A 20,845-nucleotide genomic window follows, 5' to 3' on the forward strand; every position below is an offset into this window, starting at 1 on the left:
TTTGGAACCAACTATTGCGTGTTTATTGACATCTCGTCCAGAAAACATTACATAATAAATATTATCAATAATTTAAAACATTATTTGAAGCGTGAAACGAAACTTAACTTAGTGACGCCATTTGGCTTATTCTAAAACGAATATAAATTAACCGCCGACTATGTGGCTATTGCTAATCGCCCGGCACCAGCGGCACGCAACTGCTGAAATGCTTGCCATGTGCCAAGCTGCCTCGGCCCGACCAACGACCTCCGTGGCCAACTGACTCACTGAACATGTAATAAAACACCGAATGTTTGGCACTGAGCACTGGATAACGAGATCAATATACTTAAGATCTAAGACTTTAACAGTTACGCTAACTCTCCATCTAAGTAAAGACAGTTTTTTGTCGTCAAAATGTAAGAACTAACGAGCTACCATATTGGACCATTCACGCAGACACCTACATCGTTTTGGCCAAAGATTCCGTGTTCAATTACACCTGAGCTTCACGGGATATGTCGACCACGGTAGTCAGTTGGCTACAATGGCCTGACGATGGGGATTTAAGAGCGGTCCACCATCAGCTCGAAGTGGACCGAGCCGCGCCGCTCGTAGCGGTCGTAGAAGATGTTCTTCGCCCACGCCTTGCACTCGATGTTGATCAGTACGCCCGCTGCAAAAACATACTATTATTAGAACTGGAAAAGAATGTATATCATATAAACTATTAAAAAAAGATATTAAAAAAAAAACATACATCCAAAAGAATATGAAGAAGAATAATATAAAAATATATCCAAGTATACAAAAAGATCGTCTGACCTGAGATAGTCAGCGACAATAATGTTAATGTTTTGACATTAAAAAATCTTAATCCCTCTGTCCCTAAAATTGCTCCTTTGGGAGCAATTTTAGGAACAGATAACCTGTCGAATTAATAAAATTGACGGTCTATGTTAGCAAGGATATTATTAATGTAATGCTGTCTATATATGTTTTACACCAACTCTCTTAGACACAGAGAAACCCGAGAAGCGATTTAAATCCTGATACATATAGACAATTCTTTAAAGTTGACTATTTAATTATTTGATTCCTGTACATGCGATGTAGCCCTTTCCCATAGATATATATAAGAATTATCTAGCCATAGTGTATTTGTTATAAGTATATATAAAATACTTATAATGGGAGACATTATAAATATTTTTTCTTTCTCTTCTGGATCTTTGCTCTGTAAGATTTGACTTGTCACAGTATTGGCCAACATTGCCTTAATGTAATTAATTAAGTGATCGCAAATTATCTAAAACATATATACAGTTTACCAGAGGGAGACTTTGTACAAAAGTCGATTGCTTGGGCACCTCTGTCCTATTCGTGTTTCTACCGTGAAGCAGTTGTGTTTGCATGGCTGTGTTTCGGTTTGAAGGGTGGGATATGCCGTGAATTTACTGGGTACAGAGGAATAACACCTGAGTCCTCAGGAATGGCAACGCATGGGGGGTATCATAGGCGAAACAGTATACTCTGTTATGTCCATGGTACTGCTCATGTCTATAGGCGACGATTACCACTTTCTATCAGGTGGGCCGTCAGCTTGTTTGCCATTCTAAGTTGTATAAAAAAAATACAGATTTTCGAATCGAATATGATATAAAACTACATGTAATTAATACTCGTACACAGATGTCTAACTATCACATTTAAAAATTAATATAGCGACCTGTGGCTCCTATTACAGTCAAAGTACTGACGTAAACGAATATTTTAGTCATACGCTGTATTGTGTTGTGCACATATGTAATAATAAATATACAAAGGTACGTACTTCTGGGCTTCTCGAAGAGTACAGCAACTAGGGGACTCAGGTATCCCTCCTTGTTGGTGAATGGGTAATAGTATGAAGGGAAGCCCCGCCGCGGGATGTACTGCACTGGCCCGATATTCTCGACATCTGCGGGATTCTCACCCTCACACGACACCCACACTGTATTTGCTTCTGGTTTGCCCGACTGCAAAAGAATTATTTTACTTAGTAATTGATATTCATTCTAGATATACCTAGAGATTCTATCTGTCTTCACACTAAGTCACTTGTATGGTAGGTAGAAAAAACTGAGCACTAAAGACCTGGCATTCACCTTTTGCTTTCTGCATTTGCATAACTTCAGAGTATAAATTAGATGCTATCTATCAATCTTCACACCATATTCTTGCAAAATAAGCAAAGAGAGATGACTGCCAGTTTGTTGAATAACCAACAATTACATACGAATAAGTACTTATCCCCAAATTTAATAAAAAATAAATGTAAACTAACCTGGCTTTAATTTTTACAATATTCGCAAACAGTGTTCATAACGGGCAATTATGGAAGAGTAAATTAAAAAAGAAATTGAATTTGCTGGTTACTTAAGCCATTTTCTTAGTGTTAATTAGTGAAGATCACATGGCTGTGACAATTTGCGGTTTACAGTTAAAGTGAATACTTACAACCATCTTGATGTGTGACTTCAGATCCTCTGGCATGTTGCCGGGCAGGTCTTCAGTGTTGTTGTAAGGTTTCGGCTGCCAGTTGAAGATCTGGAAGTGACAAATACGGTAGCATTAAAACTTTTACAGTTAAATTCAAAATACATACTAACACCAGTACTGGCCTTAGAAGGCAAAGAGTTTCACGATAGGTGCTACAGCATAAGTAGAGGATCAAGTTTGATCTTAGAGAGTGAACAGAGCGAATCATAATAAACATTTTTCGTCGTGAGTGAAATTGGTCGGTGCCTTAAATTATTCTTAAGGGCATTTCAGTAAAAGATGACCTCGTTTTTTAGAGCCCTATCAAGAAGTTGCCCAATGTCACCAGATAGGCTAAGGCTGGCGTTAACTAAAACAATGGGTACTAGATAATATCTAGAAGTATTCACGTCATGGAATACAATACCATTAAATAGGTTAATTATACTTTACATAAGATAATGACCAAGGTCTACGTGTGCCATAAAATTTAATCCCATTAGATTTTCCCATAGAATAAGAGCTAAAACATGGACTAGAAGAGCAATCTAAAAAAAATAATTCACAAAACTAGTTGATCCAATAAAGAATGCTCTAAGAATGTTATTAACCATATTTTAGTATACATACATTAAATAAAATTTAATTTAGTAGAAGAATAAGATATTCCTAGTTTACTTTACCTGTATTCTTAGTTTCTTTTTTTATAATACTTAAAATAGCGAACAAGCTGACGGTCCACCTGATGGTTGGAAGTGGTAACTATCACTTGTACATATGAATACAATTATGTGGTCATAATAGTAGTGTTATTTATAGACAGCTGAGTTCAAGACATGATGATGACCCTTGTCCCCCTGCATTCTAAGGTTTCCAACCTTTGTGCAAGGGTTTGTCAGTAATGCGAACTATACCCTGTATTGCTACCAATGGAATTGGTCTCAGTCTGGTATCAGCTCAACCTTTAAGTGGTCCCCCCTGGAAAGCATCGTGTTGAATTCCAATCCATTGTCGCGATGGGCAAACTAACCCACCTTTTCATCCTCACCTATCATTCCTCACTGGTGCCCCGCCAGCGTATACCGTTAGCGCAGGCGAGGTTACCACTCCATTGTCATCTATTAAAAAACCTTAGAATGCTAATAACTGTCTCCTAGTATCTTTAAGAATATACCATACCATATCAGATGTTATTGATTCATTACTGGGGTTTTGCCAATAACTGCCAAGTTTGGCAGGCGGGTTAGCAATCCCAGTCAGACCTTGGAGACATTTAAAGAAGGACGCTGCTGCCCATCCCTTGACCATTAACTTTCCTTAGTCGCCTCTCACGACACCCGCGGGTAAGGACAGGATGGCCTATTCTATACCGGGATAATACGGAAACATCATGACGAGTATACTAAAAAAAAATATTACAGTAGGAAAAAAAACAAGTTTCTAACATTTGGTCTAAATCCAACTTCAGTGGTGTCACATTAATTAGACTTTATATCATTGTAAAACTGAACTAACCTTGTTCAGCTTCAAGAAGACGCAAGGTCCGGCCGCCTCGTAGTTGTACTGGTTGGCGGCAGTGCATGGATGGAACTCGTCAATTGGCACATCGCACACCTGCTTCTCACCGAGGGCGCCTGATGTCGGGGAGCATGGAACCCTGTTCTCAGCGCCGCTGGCCTCACCGCTGCCACTTCCCTTCTTGCGATATTCTACAAAATTAGTATAATAGAGAACAGTGATCTTAATAAGCTTAATACAACTATACTTCGAAGGAGGAAAGGGGTTGTTAGTAATGGGGTCTGACCCATTGCTAGCAATACACTCTATCAGGTCGACCTCCACGCGGTTCCCCCTGGAAACCATCGTGGTTAGTTCTAGTGGAATTCATCACGATGGGCAAACTGACCTGCTTTCATCGTCACCTATCATCCTACCCTGGTGTTTCGCCAGCGTATACCAATGGCGCAGGCGAGCTTACCATACCATTACCATCCATAAAAAAAAAAGAAAAAACTATACTTATAATAATTTATTCTCATAGTGGGCAGTAGACAAAATAAGTTTGGGATACCCTGCTTTAAACGATTACTTGAGAGACAAATGTGTATGGTGCTAGTCGATCATGCACGAGCTTTTAACGACCATGTAATTTTAGAGATAGTACATTTAAATAAATACACGTAATGTTAACAGTGATTTAAAGGAGTAACTGTAAATTTTCTGCCTTCATAAAAAATGGCGATTAAAAAGTGCTTGTAAACAAGTTTATTTGAATTAAAATTGAATTGAATTTTGAACTTGAACACTTAGAAACCAAAGTGGCACTGATTGCTCAAATGTAATCAACTTAACGAAGTACCAGATAGTTTGTTTGCCACATAAGTGTTTATTGGACATGCAGCTGACATATGTCTAATACGATACTAAAATATTTTTTTTTATGCGACTTAGAATGGCAAACAAGCTGACGGCCCACCTGATGGAAAGTGGTAACCGTCGCCTATACACATGAGCAGTACCATGGATTAAGGTTAAGGCAGGATTTATGCAACCTTGATCCGGACATGAGGTTTTACACTGTTTAACCTGTGCCTATTTCCCATAAAACAACAATGCGTAGATACAGTGGTATTTCTGTCTGATGTGCAAAATAGAGTAATTCTTGATATAAGATAAATTTAACACATTTTGAGTCGAGAGTAGAAACGGGAATACTATCCATAGATAGTACATGTTTTTTTTTTTCTAAAAAAATTATAACTTTTTTTACACAGAAGTTTTTTCTTATTCTTTATTAACATTCATATCTTGTAATATAAAAATAACATGCAGCTGACATGTGTCTAATACGATACTAAAATATTTTTTTTTATGCGACTTAGTGGCAAACAAGCTAGCACCTTCCAGTCGATGGACGGTCAGCTTGTTTGCTTTTCAACCGATTTTAAAAAAGAGGTTCTCGATTCGGTTGTATTTTTTTTTTTACATTCCTTACCTCATAATTCAACTCTGTCAGATTTAAACCGATTAGTGAATATTCTTTTTTTATCGGAAAAAATTTACTTACAGATTGAGCCCATAACAGTTTTATCAACCAAATAACTAGGGTTGTCACGTTTGAAGACGGATTTTTTTGGGTCACGACCTTTAATATGAAAAACACCATAAATATAGTATTTAGGTACGTAATTAAATATACAACTTGTCAATATGTGTGTAATAATTAAATAAGTAATCGTATGTAGTGCCACAAATACTGTGTCCTAAAATACTCACGTTCAAGGAACTCGTCGATGACCTTGGCCCATTTGAGCACGGAGCCCTTGTCGTTAGCCTTGTAGTAGATGAGGGTACTCTCCACATTGGCGGAGTCCGGCATGGGTCTGAAGCCCAGACCTGGGGAGGAGAAGGATTATTAGGCAAATCAACTACCATATGATCCTCCCTGTGAATCAACATGGTTGATACTTGATGGATTAACTATGGGTCAACGAGAATCCTATTGCTAGCAATATTGGGTATACCCAACCAGGTCGACCTCCTCGCGGTGCTCCCTGGAAACTATCATGGTCAATTCCTGATGAATTCATCGTGATTGGCTAACTGGCCTGTTTTCATTCTCATCTATCACCCTTCACTGGTGCTCCGCCAGCGTATCCCGTTAGCGCAGGCGGAGTTACCATACCATTTTCACCCATCAAAAAAAAACTATAAGTCAACTGATCTGCCTCCATCCTCATCTATGATCCCTCAATGATGCCCCGCAAACGAATAATGAAATCGCAGGTGGAGTTACCATTACAAAATAAACCTGTATCACTTCTTTATTTATGGATTATTAATAAAATATGGTATAAAAGGTATATCTAATATTTTAGTGATTTTTTTATAATGCTACTTAAAATGGCAAACAAGCATGGCCCATAGACATGAGCAATACCATGGACATAACAGAGTATATTGTTTCGCCCATGATGCCCTCCATGCGTTGCCATTCCTTAGGACTCAAGTGTTATTCTGCTGTACCCTGTAAATTCACTGTCATATCCCACCCTTCAAACCGAAACACAGCCATGCAAACTCAACTGCTTCACGGTAAAAACATGAATGGGGCAGAGGTGCCCAAGTAAACGAATTTTGTACAAAATCTTCCTCTGGTAAATTAATTCACTAACAGTATTCTATGATTACCTTTGGGATAATTTATTTCTTCTACCAACTACTTGCATGATGTCTTTTAGCTTCAAAGACGAGCTATATCAGTTAGATTACAAGCTACGATGAAATCAAAGTTTTCGTGCCGCGTCACAGAAATTATTCAGCTTCGGTGGTCACTTACCATCAGTCGGGTCTTATGCCAGATAATCATACTTAACATTATTACATACCTGGATTACTTCCTATGATGGACCCATCAAGTTGCCACTTGGGCATCTTCGCGTCGAGTGTCTGGTAGAAGATGGCCAGCATGGCCGCGAAGAAACCCACCAGCGCCGCATAGAAGATTAGGTAGAACAACAAGATTTTAGCTGTGAACAAACATTATAATAAGAATATTTATAACAAATTTCCAAGAGGAGCCGCGAGGAGGTCGACCTGACAAGGTGTATTACTAGCAACGCGGTTGCTATTCTAAGTTAATCCAGTTAGATTATTAATAATCCCTTCCCCCTATTTGCGCCGGATAATACTAAAATCATGGCCTTTTAAAGAAATATTCTGTCGGTGAGGTTGAATATGTTTCCCACAGGAACACGTATCATATCTAGGTGCCAAATTGCGTACTAAATACAATTTTTATTTATTTTGGTAACTAACTAATAACTAACTAAAATATTTTACATATATAAATGATAAATCAAGATATTAAGTGTAAACTAGAAATATGGAGAAAATAATTAAAAATTTAAAAAAAAAAAACTACTTCAATTGTCGCAAAACCTGTTATTTTGTTTTCAATACTAAACTATTAAACCGATTTTGATAAAATTTCCATGGCGCCAATATATAACTATATCTATTCAGATAAAAAAAAAAGAATATTCCTAATCAGGTGGTCTACCATGAAATGAAATTCCGAAATTTCGGACTCAATTTCGTGTTTTTGTTTATACCAAAATCGGACCAATAAATGGAGTTAACATTTCGTTCGTCATACATCCTATCATAAAAGTCCAAAGGAACGATATTTAAACATTTTTATTAATTTTCAACAGCATGTATTAACAATAGCAATAATAACAATAATATTAACATCGAATTTCTGTTTCGTTCGTCCCCGAAGTTTCGGAAAATATTTCATGGTAGGCCCTCTGTTTACAACTGACGGAGTTATGTGGTTAGAGACATAAAAAAAAATATAACCGAATTGAGAAGCACCTTCTTTTTAAAGTCGATTGTTTAAAAATAGAATAAGTTTAAAAAAAGAACGAGTCGACGCGTCTCATGGAACCTAAGAACAAGGAATTACATAGAAGAAGTGATAAAATTGTCAATTCATTGCAAGCTAGTGTATAGAAAATGTTATACGGCCGTATAACCCTACCAAATTCAGATACAACCTGCTTGCATACTTTCTACATAGACTGTGTCGAATATATAATCTAGTAATGTAAAATTTGTCATTGACAAACAATTGACATATCAAACATTTTCTATACACTAGCCTGCTATGAATTGAGAAAAATAGCAACTGATTGTGTATCTTTCGTCGTCTTTTTACTAATTATATTTTTGCATAAAAAGAAAGGAGGCAACCATATGATTTACAATTTTTATTATATCATTCTATGTAATTATATGATACGTATAGCTCCATATCGATTCGTAGCCGATACCTCAATACAAATAGTATCGGGTCAAGTAATTGCTATAAGTGGCAACAATAAGAGTTTCCTACCAAATTGCCGATCGAATACTGGCCGCATTTTAGCGGCCTACACTGAATTTAAGGCAATTGATGAGTTGATACCATCGAATCGATAACGAATCTGATGGAAATCACAAAATACGATCTCTCGTGTGTTAAGATATTGGTAAACACGTCGCTTTCCTCCCGTTAAGGATCTAAATTCGATTTTTGGTCAAATAAATAAACACCACTGGACATATTATCATAACCCTTCCTTTGCGGGGGGAAAGGGATTATTAGTAATGCAGACTAAGAATCCCATTGCTAGCAATATACCCAACCAGGTCGACCTCCTCGCGGTTCTCCCTGGAAATTATCATGGTTATTTCCTTGTGAATTCGTCGTGATGAGCTAATTGGCCTGTTTTCATTCTCATCTATCACCCTTCACTGATGCTCCGCCAGCGTATCCCGTTAGTGCAGACGGGGTTTCTATTCCATTATCATCGATTAAAAAACCTCCCCCTTGGGGGGTTTTGCCAGTAGTTGCTATTCTTGGCAGGCGGATTGGCAGTTAGACTTTAGAGATGTTTTAAGAGGGACGCTCGCCGTCCCTTAGACGCCTCTTACGACATTCACAGGAAAGAATAGAGTGGCCTATTCTATCCAGGGAACACACGGACTTCGTCCACGTGACCGGGATATGTTCAATGAACTAAATAAAATCCCATACAGTACGTGAATACCAAATTTTACAGTGATTGGATCGACTATTGAGACGCTAAGAGGCAACAAACTAACTCACTTTCATTGGGGGGAAAGGGATTGTTAGTAATGAAGACCTGCGGGTCTACCATGAAATGAATATACCCAAAAGGTCGAGACTCAATTTCGTGGTTCCCCTGGAAACTATCAATAAATGATTAATTCCGTGATGAATTCTATCATGAAAGTCTAAAAGAACAATGTTTTCATTCTCATCTATCAAACATCATGTCCGCCAGCGTAACCCGTTAGCGCAGGCGGAGTTACCACACCATTTTCACCCATCAAAAAAAAAACTCACTTTCATTTTAGTCAAGGCTTCCCTATTCTACAGACGTGATTTCTCCCTTGGGAAGCAAACTAAATACATATAATATAATACAAACAATTATAACTTTGTAATAAGCAATGTTACGTATACTATTTGAAAAGAGAGACACACAAGTTGTAATTAGTGGAGTAGCGCGAACTATCGCTTATTATCGACCGCCTGTCACAGATATTATTCAGGCCATTGCAACCAACTCCGGTCCAGTGTTATGAATCATTTAGTGTATATATTTTGTACAATTAAACATAATAATTAAAAGATAAATAGTAATATTTTGGGGGGAAAGGGATTGTTAGTAATGGGGACTGAGAATCCCATTGCTAGCAATATACCCAACCAGGTCGACCTCCTCGCGGTTCCCCCTGGAAACTACCATGGTTAATTCCTGATGAATTCATCATGATGGGCTAACTGGTCTGTTTTCATTCTCATCTATCACCCTTCCCTGGTGCTCCGCCAGCGTATCCCGTTAGCGCGAGCGGGATTACCATACCATTTTCTCCCATCAAAAAAAAAATAGTAATATTTAATAGTCTTGTTGTAAACCCTTAAAAACACCAACCATCATTACAAGTAGTCCCAGACTCATTTTAAAAATTTCCTTGGGCAGTCTTCTGCCTGTGGTTTTTTGATGGGGTTCTAATAGATTACCAAACAAAAGTAAAAAAATCTTGGCATTATCTTTGACAGTACTTTATCATAGTCTCCGCAAATATCGTAGGTTAGCAAAAAAGTTTGCTGCTACTAGTGTCTTTTTTTTAATTAATTTATATATGTAAATTTAGTATGTATGTATATCAATAATTATTAGTACCGCATTCGAGTATTCTGACACTTCCCTATGGTTGACTGGGAGAGAACGCTTTTAGCATTAAGTCCGCCATGTACACATATATGTACTAATGAATAAATAAATAAACATTTTGCATAGATATCGTGTTGATAAATATAATTCAACCCAATCAAACATTACACAACGCAATGATGGTCGCGTACAAATTGACGCGTGCCTTCAACGATTGGCCACTTTACATTCAATTAATCATAAATCACGTCATTAACTAACTAGTTTTATACCGCAACTTCGCCCGCGTGACCGGGACATATTTACTGAACGATATACTTTCAGTAAACATATCCCGTTGACCTAAAACGGTGTGAATTTACTGGGTACAGAGGAATAACACCTGAGTCCTCAGGAATGGCAACGCATAGGGTATCATGGGCGAAACAGTATAATCTGTTATGTCCATGGTACTGCTCATGTCTATAGGCGACGGTTACCACCTTCCATCAGGTGGGCTGTCAGCTTGTTTGACATTCTAAGTTGCATAAAAAAATAATATAAAAATCAACTTACATCCTTCTCCACCCAAAAAAGTACGTGTATACTAAATTTCATAGTAGTGGGGAAAGGGATTGTTAGTAATGGGATCAAATAGCCCCATTACCAGCAATATACCCTACCAGGTCGACCTCCACGTGGTTCACCCTGGAAACCATCGTGGATAATTCTAGTTGATTCGTCACGATGGGCTAACTAACCTGCTTTCATCCTCATCAGTCATTTATCACTGGTGCCCCGCCAGTGTATACCGATAGCGCAGACGGGGTTACCATACCATTATCACCCATTAAAAAAAATCATAGTATTAGTTAAATCGTTAAGACGCTGTAAAATAACAAACAAACAAAAGGATTTACTAATTCAAATTTAGCGATAAATGATAAAATATCTTAGAATCTTGAAGTCGCGTTATGGCGGCCGATGGCCCGCCATTGCGTGGTGCGCGCGCCGCGTCCTTCGCCCAATCGATCCAAGGACGAATGCTGATTTACGTAAATAATATTAAAAAATTTTCAACAATTTGTTATTTTTTTTTTTTATGCAACTTAGAATGCCAAACGAGCTGACGGTCCACCTGATGGAAAGTAATAACCGTCGCCTATAGACATGATCAGTATCATGGACATAACAGAGTATACTGTTTCACCCATAATAGCCCCCATGCGTTGCTATTCCTGAGCACTCAGGTGTTATTCCTCTGTACCCTGTAAATTCACTGCCATATCCCACCCTTCAAACCGTAACACAGACATGCAAAAATAATTGCTTCTCGGTAGAAACACGAATGGGACAGAGGTGCCCAAGCAAACCACTTTTGTACAAAGTCTCCATGTGATAAATTATTATTATATAATTATTATATTTTTTGATGGATGAAAATGGTATGGTAACCCCGCCTGCGCTAACGGGATACGCTGGCGGAGCACCAGTGAAGGGTGATAGATGAGAATGAAAACAGGCCAGTTAGCCCATCGTGATGAATCCATCAGGAATTAACCATGATAGTTTCCAGGGGAACCGCGAGTAGGTCGACCTGGTTGGATATATTGCTAGCAATGCGATTCTCAGTCTCCATTACTAACAATCCCTTTCCCCCAATCATTATATTATCATCGTAAGAAATATATAGAAAAGTTTAGACCTAGGACATTGTTTAGTTAATTTTGCCGTCTAGACGCTTTAGTTCTGGCATAAAACGTAAACAGTATCAAGTACGCTTTATCGCTAAGTAAATATTAACGTATTTAAGATTATTTTCCGTGAACGATAGCGGGAGAACTTGAAATTCTTATAACACATTATGTCTTTACCGTGTGGTCCCGGTATAGAATAGGCCACCCCTTCCTTTCCCATGGGTGTCGTAAACGGCGAATAAGAGAACTCAATGTTCGAGGGATGAGCAGTAGCGGCCCTCTTTAAACATCATTAAAGCCTAACTGCGGTTGCCAGCTCGCCTGCCAAGTATGGCAACTCACTGGCAAAATAGAGGGAGTCCTATATTCAGCAGTGAACATTTAACAGCTGGTATAATATATATATATATATATATATATACATATACATATACATATACATATACATATATATATATATATATATATATATATATATCCTCTATTAATTCTTCATAGTAAACCATCTAGAGTTTTATCCTGGGGAGAGAAAGACAGTTCTGGGCATGACTACATCAGACAGATCAAGGGAAAAGTTGATGTCGTATCGTATCAAGTGGTGAAGAGACTCGCTGAAAATCATAACTAAAAAAGGAAAATGAAATGAAACATTGCTGAATAAACATTTGGAGAAAAGTGGAAAAGGATTCGAGGAATTTAGATTTTTTTTTTATAATTTTGGTATTTGTAAAACGTACAAAGGTACAATAAACCATGTCAATGAATATAGCAGAACAATAGGGTCAGTGAAGTTAAGCGTAGACGACTTTCATTTGTGGTTACATGGCAAGACGTGGTGAAAATTGATACAAGCATGTAATTGGGTAAAAACAATAAATGCATATCGATTTAGATAAAAAATATTTAACATTTGGGTAAAATAAAAAATATGTATCTGGCAACACTAATACATATTTTTTTTTTTATAATTTTGACATTTAGAAATAAAAACGTGATGGAAGGTACAATAAACGGTCGTGGTTTATGAATATAGCAGAACCCGGCGTCGCACGGGTGACTTTTTTAACATTTCCCTTCACTGCTCTGCTCCATTGATCGTAGCGTGATGAAAAGTAGCATAACTGCCCTGGTATGAAGAAAAATTGATACAAGTTTCGTTAAAATCCGTAAGTTTTTGTTTCTATAAAACAATAAATGCATATCGATATCGATCAAAAATCATGATAGTTATTTTGGAAATATATCAAAAATATGACATCTCTACAGATTTATTATAAGTATAGATAGTATAAGATTATATTATAAATTAAAAAGCAGTCAACGAACACTAAATGCAGTGTCCTTGTCGCCTTACAGAGGGCTGGGAGAGGGGGGGGGGGGGGAGAGTCAGTTATCACGATTGACTAATTGACCTAACTTCATTATCACCATCTTCTCCCAATGACATCCAGCAGCCGGCAGCCGAGCCCACCTATCTAACCCTTTGATAAAGGGGGGAAGGGGATTGTTAGTAATGGGGTCAAATAGCCTCATTACTAGCAATATACCCTGTCAGGTCGACCTCCACGTGGTGCCCCCTGGAAACCATCGTGGTTAATTCTAGTTGAATTTGTCAGTATGGGCTAACTAACCTGCTTTCATCCTCATCTATCATCTCTCACTGGTGCCCCACCAGTGTATACCGATAGCGCGGACGAGGTTACTATATCATTATCACCTATTAAAAAAAAACCTTTGATAAAATTCTTTAGTCTTCTACCGCCTTAAAAAGAAACATAATTTAAAAAAAAAACTTCAGAAAAAAAAGGGTATTTTGTGCATTATGTAGTTCTAAATTCAATTTATTATTTGCATTAGTATTTTCGATCAGGTGTATCATCAGATAAGACCTTACATACTAAATCAACTCAAATACGAATCTGAACAGTTCCTGTCTGAATACACTATAAGAAATAATGAAGATTGATTTATAAATTGTTTAATTAAGTGATTATTGATTAATTAAGTGTTCCATGTGGGATATGGCAGTGAATTTACTGGGTACAGAGTAATAACACCTGAGCCCTCAGGAATGGCAACGCATGGGGGGGTATCATGGGCGAAACAGTATACTCTGTTATGTCCATGGTACTGCTCATGTGTATAGGCGACGGTTACCACTTCCCATCAGGTGGACCGTCAACTTGTTTGCCATTCTAAGTTGTATAAAAAAAAACATAGGATATATGTTTAGTTACTACACGGGCAAATACGCAGTATATGACAAGTATACAATTAGCTACAGATAATAAAATATTTGTACGTTCGAATATTGTCTAAAATGTAGTGTGTAGCCACTCGACTGGCTGATTGTGGGTACCTATTATAAAATAGAGCGCATGCGCACTGCACAAGTCGAATATCACTCGAAATTATTAAGTACATCGGAATATCAGCACCATTTGAGTGAACTCGTCATTTACACAGCGAATTTGGTACGCAAAGTATTTTATTTGGTCAATAATTTTATTATGTATGTAAATCTATCCATTCAATATAATTACTTGAGTCATGCAACAATTAGACGTATAAAATTCGCTAAGTTACCCACCTATTTAAAAATTTTAAACAACTTCAAAAAGGGGCCAGTTCTCAATTAGCCTGTATTTCTGTGTGTATGTCACACATAATCTTCTCCAATTAACTGAACCGATTTTAATATTTATTTTTGCAATCAATAATATTCATATGGTTCATACGATTTACTTAATACGGGAGGTGTCGGCCTTATATTAGTTATGTCCGATTTAAGTCGCTTTTTTTTCAGAGCTCTACTTAAATTATATTAACATAAAAATGACCTTCTTTTTTAGTTGTATAATAGAGTAGTAGTAATTTTGTTCCTATAAAGTAGTAAAGTAATTTTAAAATATTAAAGACGTTACGTAACATTCGTTCCCTTATATGTTACATATATGGGAACATCCGTCTTATGACATTGCCCCTGCGCGTGTTTTCTTTTTTAATTAACACGAACTACATTTCATAGATTATAAATAAATTAAACGTCATCGATTTCCCTCCAAAATTAGCAACCGTCCTTTGTCACATAACTGGCCGGAAAAACGATAAGTGTGAAAAAAAAACTCACCCCAACTCGATCCCGTGCGGCCAAGGAACTGTCCAGTCTCGGAGTTGTAAAGAAATATCCTGAACGCTTCCCATTTTCCTAGGTCCGGTGGCGGAGCGTAGTACTGCTCAGCAACTTTAGTCTTGTCAGCCATGTTCAAACGCCAAGCCGGACTGCGGATGGGAATCGATTGCCGGCGCCTTCGCCCCCGTTCTGCCTCTCTCCTCTCCCTTCTGGCCCCTCCGTTATCCATGCACTACCCCTGCAACCCCATTCGCCCCTTACGTAACGATTACGTAAGGCAAGCGGCGCGCGCACGATTCGAACCTACTTTGAACAAACCAGTGTATCGGACCTCTCCTATATTATACTATGACACTTCACTATTAATATGGAGCAATTTATGAGGGTTTTTAATAAAATGGTCCAAAGATATGATTGCAAATTTAACCATTGCGCTATAAATAGAATCTCTATGGAGTATTATCCAATAATATTTTTCTTACACATAATGTACCTACTGATATAAGTTAAGTGTTGGTAGCGTTAATAGGTTCAATGAAAAATTGATTTTATGTCTGCGCATGTAATGGTCTATGTTCTATTTGTATTATAAAAAAATAAAAATTGGCGCCAATTTGCGTCTTTTTAGTTTTATTCTTTATCTATGATTGATTTACTTACATATGATTTAGCATTCTAAATTCAAATATTTCATCGTTCAACATTACATTTTATTCAGATGTACATTTCATTTTATTTAGAAATAAAATAAAATAAAACTTAGAAGATTGAATCTGACTGATATTGTTGGGACTTTCATTGACAAAAAAAACACTGGCACAGTTCAGTTTGATAAAAATAAAAGTAATCATCCTTCAAATATTTATTTTATTCTAAGTAATAAATCCTTACAATAAAATTCACTTTACATAAACAATCAATCAAGTATTATATGAATTCAATTAGTAAGTAAACAAAAAAAAAATATCCGTAATAGATTTTAATAAAACTTAAGAACCTATTTTAAATATTAAATTTATTTTTAATGTAGATTAATATATTTTAAAACAGGATGAGTCAATATTGATCTAAATACATTCAATATATCCCTTGTTAAAGGTTCCAATAAATTTTAAATATTTTATTGATAAAATTACATTATTATTTAGTAATATAACAAAGTAGAAAGAGATCAACAAAAAGAAACGCCTGCTCAGAATTAAAAGCAATAAGTGACAAAAACAAGAAATAACAAGCCCAATATTAATAGAATTACGATACATAATAGATAATGTACTTAAATAAAAGCGATTTATTTAATCTCAATAAACATTAACTGCTTAAATCTTCACGCGAAATCTCTTATATGGAATAGGCAAAGAGCCATTAAATGCTAATGGATTCAGTCCATAGGATTTACAAACCTCACATTTTTTTGTAACATTTACCCACATTATATTATCGTACAGTAAACTGTTTTTTTTTTTAATGGGTGATAAGGGAATGGTAACCCCACCTGCGCTATCGGTATACGCTGGCAGGACACCAGTGAATGATGATAGATGAGGATGAAAGTAGGTCAGTTTGCCCATCGTGACAAATTCCACTAGAATTAACCACGATGGTTTCCAGGGGGAACCGCGTGAAGGTCGACCTGATAGGGTATAAACAGTAAACTGTTATTAAAAAAATACATCAGTAGAATTGCTAACTGGTCTCATTAAATCTTAGATTGTATAGATCATCGAGTCTCAAAAACGGGTCTACTTTTTGTCAGCTAATTGTCAATTTAGCCGACTCGTTTTTTTATCAGTGTTCTATATACTTACGCACGTAATGTATCTTGACGTACGACTATCTATATTTAATTATTTAATAAATAAAATGAATATTTACGAATTAAAAATAAGCAAAAATTATAAAATAAAATAAATATAGAAGTTATAAAGGAAACATTCATAAGCCTTAATGCCATAAGGTTTAAGTGGTACTAATAAATCCACAATTTTTTTTAATGTATATGCATGCTAATTAAATAAAAAAAAATAAAAAAAATTATCATTCAAAATTTTATGAAAAAGTTGACCCGCTTTTCTCGAACCATTTGTATGGAGACATTCTATCTTTATAATGTAGGTAATAAACTTATTTGTTTTAGTCAAGTTTTCATCACCTCTCAGGAGTTTAAATTCTTATCAAAATATTGACTGTTCAATTGTAATTTGGCGGAAATGGAAAAAAAAATGTTTTTTTTTTTTCTAATAAAAAATAAGAACTTAGATTGCAAAAGAAAATGCCACACTATCATACCAATTGTTTGATACTCAACTAGGATACCCTAGGTTATAAGTAAATAGGTAATCAATACCTGGGGCCGCAACACAAAACACCTAGACCCGACCCATTCAGAAAAGTACGTTGACTCAACCGAATAAAAAAATCCATACACTGATATAGATGCACGCATTGCTAAATTATATTAAAAATTAATACATATAATTAAAATTACCACCAATGTTACATAAATTATAAATCATTATATATATACATACATATACATACACATACATACATACGTACACATACATACATACGTACACATACACACACACACACACACACACACACACACACACACACACACACACACACACACACACACACACACATATATATATATATATATATATATATATATATATATATATATATATATATACGTTAAATACAACATATAAATATCAATTACAAGAGAACACAATGATGACAGTCTTCTAATCATTTTTTATATTTAAACTAAATTGGAAAGATAGAATGATTTTAATCTTTTTTTGAAGGAATAAATAGTACTGATTAAAAAATAAATACAATACGTATTACTTAATTATTTAAATTACTACTACCTATTTGTTACTTAAGCAACTTAAACATTTAAATTTACTATTCTTTCTTTTCTTCTGGTTTCAACTGGCCCTGCTCGTTCACTCCAGCTGTTTGCGGTTTAGTCCATGCTTGACATATACAGGTGGGCCCCGGTCCGCCAGCTTGGTGACTGCCCGATACTTGAAATCCACTCTGACCACCCCCAGAACCTGATGTCGCCTGATTGACTACCTGTCCTTGGAATTGGTTATTGGACTGATTCTGACCGTTTTGCCCGGCAAATTGCAAATTCTGATTTTGATTCTGGTTCTGAACAACATAATTGCCTTGATTTGGTACATAATTGCCTTGATTCTGAACGTAATTGCCTTGATTCTGAATATAATTGCCCTGATTCTGATTTTGGTTCTGAACGTAATTTCCCTGGTTCTGCGGATGAGTTATGTATTGATTTTGCGACTGACTAACGTAATTACCCTGTTGAATGGGCACAGGATAATTGGAGACGTAATTTCCCGTCGTTGATTGATAATTTCCATTTGCTGCTTGATAGTTGCCATTAGCTGGTGGATAGTTGCCATTAGCTGGTGGATAGTTGCCATTAGCTGGTGGATAGTTGCCATTAGCCGTTTGATAATTGCCATATTGGTTTTGATATTGATTTTGGAACTGGTTTTGATAGTTTTGTTGGCTCCACTGGTTACCATACTGGGGTTGGTAGCCCTGCTGTGGGGCGTAGATCTGTTGATTTGGATACGTCTGCTGGATCGATTGCACGGGCACGGTGGTCGATGGTTTTTGCTTGTGGCTATGCACAATGTCTATAACGCCTCCTATTAATTTCTCAGGAATTAGCAGTCCCACTTTCCGAGGCTCCTTTTCGTTGGATGATGCGACGTCACATATAGCTGCAATGATGAAACACTGAAAAAAAATCAATAATTTAAATATAATTATAGAAGCATTATATAACGTATGATTCAAGCTACGTCTTTGAATCTTCTCAAGAGAAAGACATGTGTTGTTGTGTTTAAAAAATATATAAAATCACATTTAATAATTAATCAATAATAGCTATTGTTCTTAAGTATCCTAGCTTGAGAACTAAGTATTTGATGTGTGAACTACGTTATGAGAACCAGAAAATTAAAAAAAAAATCCTAAATTTAACCAACCGAGAATCAAACCTTGCATCTCATTAACTTTTCAACCGATTTCAAAAAGAATGTTGTCAATTCGGTCGCATTTGTTTTCCTTTAACTCATATAGTTTTCCATTATATGGACATGTATTAACTAATTTATAATGTTAACTGTAATTAATTTGTAATGTTATTTTTATTTTATAATTCAAATGTTATTATTATTGTTATTATTTATTTTATTAATTTTAAATTTAGAATGTAAATATTGACTGGCCATTGTGCGACGGAAACTGTTACATTGGTTAATAAAGAAATATGAATTTTTTTTTTTACAACGCAGGGGTCAAACGAGCACGCGGCTCACCTGATGGTAAGTGACTACCGCCGCCCATGATCACCCACAACACCAGCGGCATTGCAGGTGTGCTAAATTTTATATTACCCCATAACTTTGTCAGTTCTAAACCGATGTGTATCTGATCTGTAGGTATATCTTATACCTACAGTTTGATCCCATAGAAATTTTATCAAATTCAGTTCAATAATATAGTTTTTAAATCAAAATAACTGGTTTTGATACATTTTTTAACACAATCTATTATGATTACATTTAATTATCATTTACATAAAATGTCTTAAATAAATTCAATTCTTAATATAATATAAAAAATATATGAAGAGAATAAAAAATACCTATTTAAAGTAGAAAAATATATTTGATTAATAATAATCGCAAAGCATATATTGTCGACATTGCAGTCCCAAATACACACAATGTACAGAACACTATAGCTGAAAAACTGGCAAAATATACAGATCTAAAGGACGAAATAACCCGCATGTGGCGGTTACAATCCGCAACCATAGTTCCAATAGTCCTATCTACATACATACATACATATCTGTCACGCCTGTCTCCCATTAGGGTAGGCAGAAACAATGGAACGCCAAATGCTTCGATTCAAACAAACCTCTTTCGCTTCTTCCACATTCATCAATCTTGTCATACACGCTCGCCGGTTACGGGTACTTTTAATTTGTCCCTTCTTCAGCACGTCGCCTATTTGTTCGACATACGTCCGTCTAGGGCGGCCCCTACCGATATCTCCATTCATTCTTGCTCGATAAATCTCTTTCGTAATTCTTTCATCCATCCTCTCCAAATGACCAAACCAACGCAACATAGTCCTATCTACTACAGGAGTAATCCCGAATTAGCTACACTTATCACTTAGAACACTTGACCTTCCGTGCTACACTTACATCGAACTGCAGAAGTCTATAATACTAAACACCTGTTCCATTGTTAGGCGGTACGGCTACGAGATACTTGGCGGCCAGCCCGTACTCGTAGCCAGTCGTCGTAATAAAGCCAACTATACGTTGAGTAAAAAAAATCAAAATAATAATAATGCCCAATTGATATTTGAATACTCACAAGAATAATTTTAGCACTGGCTCCCATTTTTGGTTCCTGGTGGTCCGGTCCCACGGAGGAGGTGCGACGATTGCCACGGTGCCTTCAAGGACACACTTTTATACCTTCTTGTACTTTCTGAAGACGCTACCGACTGTATTAATGTCTTAGGGTTGCCTCCAGTTAAATTTTATAATACCTAGTTATAATTTTTTAAATATTAATTTTTAACTAATAAAAGTTGATAACTCAGTCGATATATTGTTGGATTTTAAAACTGCCAACAAATGCCAATTGATCAAAAATACTTTTAAATTATCGAATTGTTTTTTTTCTATACAACTTAGAATGGCAAACAAG

At 36.2% G+C, this 20,845-nt stretch overlaps 2 protein-coding genes across 2 annotated transcripts; both read right to left on the reverse strand.

Moving 5' to 3' along the window:
- Nucleotides 1–15,245, reverse strand: LOC113510516 (sodium/potassium-transporting ATPase subunit beta-2-like). The gene is made up of 7 exons (XM_052900812.1): nt 15,060–15,245; nt 6,891–7,031; nt 5,779–5,898; nt 4,018–4,211; nt 2,482–2,571; nt 1,817–2,000; nt 1–658 (listed from the first exon to the last, which is right to left on the reverse strand). Exons 1-7 carry the CDS (start codon nt 15,190–15,192, stop codon nt 549–551), a joined length of 972 nt encoding a protein of 323 aa, XP_052756772.1. The 5' UTR covers nt 15,193–15,245; the 3' UTR covers nt 1–548.
- A 2,583-nt stretch (nt 15,246–17,828) lies between these two features.
- Nucleotides 17,829–20,562, reverse strand: LOC116413559 (GATA zinc finger domain-containing protein 14-like). Its single transcript, XM_031913393.2, has 2 exons — nt 20,507–20,562; nt 17,829–18,848 (listed from the first exon to the last, which is right to left on the reverse strand). The coding sequence occupies exons 1-2, from the start codon at nt 20,531–20,533 to the stop codon at nt 17,982–17,984; spliced, it is 894 nt and encodes a 297-aa protein (XP_031769253.2). The 5' UTR covers nt 20,534–20,562; the 3' UTR covers nt 17,829–17,981.
- Between the last annotated feature and the right edge of the window lie 283 nt (nt 20,563–20,845).

This window comes from Galleria mellonella, unplaced genomic scaffold, assembly GCF_026898425.1.
Source record: "Galleria mellonella isolate WM207_F2 unplaced genomic scaffold, CSIRO_AGI_GalMel_v1 utg654, whole genome shotgun sequence".
In the NCBI taxonomy this organism is placed as follows: domain Eukaryota; kingdom Metazoa; phylum Arthropoda; class Insecta; order Lepidoptera; family Pyralidae; genus Galleria; species Galleria mellonella.

Bases quoted from the DNA above. Each gene is read 5' to 3' on its own strand.
- LOC113510516 (XM_052900812.1), bottom strand. From the start codon at position 15,192: ATGGCTGACAAGACTAAAGTTGCTGAGCAGTACTACGCTCCGCCACCG. The intron at 7,032-15,059 runs GTGAGTTTTTTT...GTTTGTTCACAG, and splicing joins CCGCACGGGATCGAGTTGGG to CTAAAATCTTGTTGTTCTAC. The intron at 5,899-6,890 runs GTATGTAATAAT...TCTCCTCCCCAG, and splicing joins CATCATAGGAAGTAATCCAG to GTCTGGGCTTCAGACCCATG.
- LOC116413559 (XM_031913393.2), bottom strand. From the start codon at position 20,533: ATGGGAGCCAGTGCTAAAATTATTCTT. The intron at 18,849-20,506 runs GTGAGTATTCAA...ATTTTTTTTCAG, and splicing joins CCAGTGCTAAAATTATTCTT to TGTTTCATCATTGCAGCTAT.